Below are 964 nucleotides of genomic sequence, written 5' to 3' on the forward strand. Positions count from 1 at the left end.
TGGCAGACAGGTTGTTTCGCAGTGCGAAACTTGCACAGAATCCACTTCGCAACCAAATATCAACTCCTGTTGAGAAGTCTTATATTCTCAGATTGATGATGATGGATCCCAATGGAAGAAGAGAAATCAATGTAGGACCCGTAATCTACTCAAAAGTTTAGTGGGCGCATACTGGAAGACTTGTCCCACACGTTGGCGCTTCCGACTGCGCTCGATCTCTCACAGTTTGAGTCTGGCGATGCCAACTCTCTCCTGATCAGGCTGAAATTCGAGGTAGTTGGCAACCAGCATGATGTCAGGAAGTATCCACATACTTTGTGGTTTGCCCATTATTTCCAAATAGCACCCACTGTTTCGCATAGCAACATAGCTCCTATAGTCGAGCTCGAGCGCGACCTCCTGGCCTGCAGAGTCTTGAAACAAGAATCTTAGCGTCGGCATGAATTTACGGTAGACACAGTCGACCTTCCAAACGTTGGCGGCCTCGAAGTGTGTAAGCTTGACTGGGGTCTTCGCCTTCAGGGTCGCTTGCTCCTCAATACCCTTCAGAAGTTCCACCATTCTAGAGTCCGGAACATACACGTAGTTGCAGCCGGTGTCGAACATTACATTTTCCTTGAGAGACGTAGACTTCCCAGTACCAACTTGTAGCCCCTCCAGCATCGCTTCGAAATGGTTTGCAACCACAATCGGCACATATCTCAGCTGCCCTTTGTATAGTTTCGGATCGCCTCCACCGAGAAGGAGTTCTCCATCGAAGCCCTTCTTGAAGAGGGTTTCGGGCTTCAGATAGAAGGAGAATGTGCTCTCCTTGATAAGCTCCCGGCCCACTAATTGTGCCATAATAGAGGGATAGTTTGGATCACGGACTGGTCCGAGGCCGAATATAGGGTACGGCACGTATACAGTGGGGGGAAGGATATAGCCTGTATCAGACGAACTTGATGTCTCTGACTGTCGTCGA

The 964-nt window shown here is 49.2% G+C and overlaps 1 protein-coding gene across 1 annotated transcript; it reads right to left on the reverse strand.

Annotated features, from left to right (window-relative positions):
• Positions 1-219: 219 nt before the first annotated feature.
• Pmar_PMAR005740 (plasmepsin 4, putative) lies at positions 220-843 on the reverse strand (the record flags this gene model as incomplete). Its single annotated transcript, XM_002783771.1, has 1 exon — positions 220-843. One exon carries the CDS (start codon positions 841-843, stop codon positions 220-222), a length of 624 nt encoding a protein of 207 aa, XP_002783817.1.
• Between the last annotated feature and the right edge of the window lie 121 nt (positions 844-964).

Source organism: Perkinsus marinus (assembly GCF_000006405.1).
Source record: "Perkinsus marinus ATCC 50983 genomic scaffold scf_1104296936158, whole genome shotgun sequence".
Classification (NCBI taxonomy): domain Eukaryota; phylum Perkinsozoa; order Perkinsida; family Perkinsidae; genus Perkinsus; species Perkinsus marinus.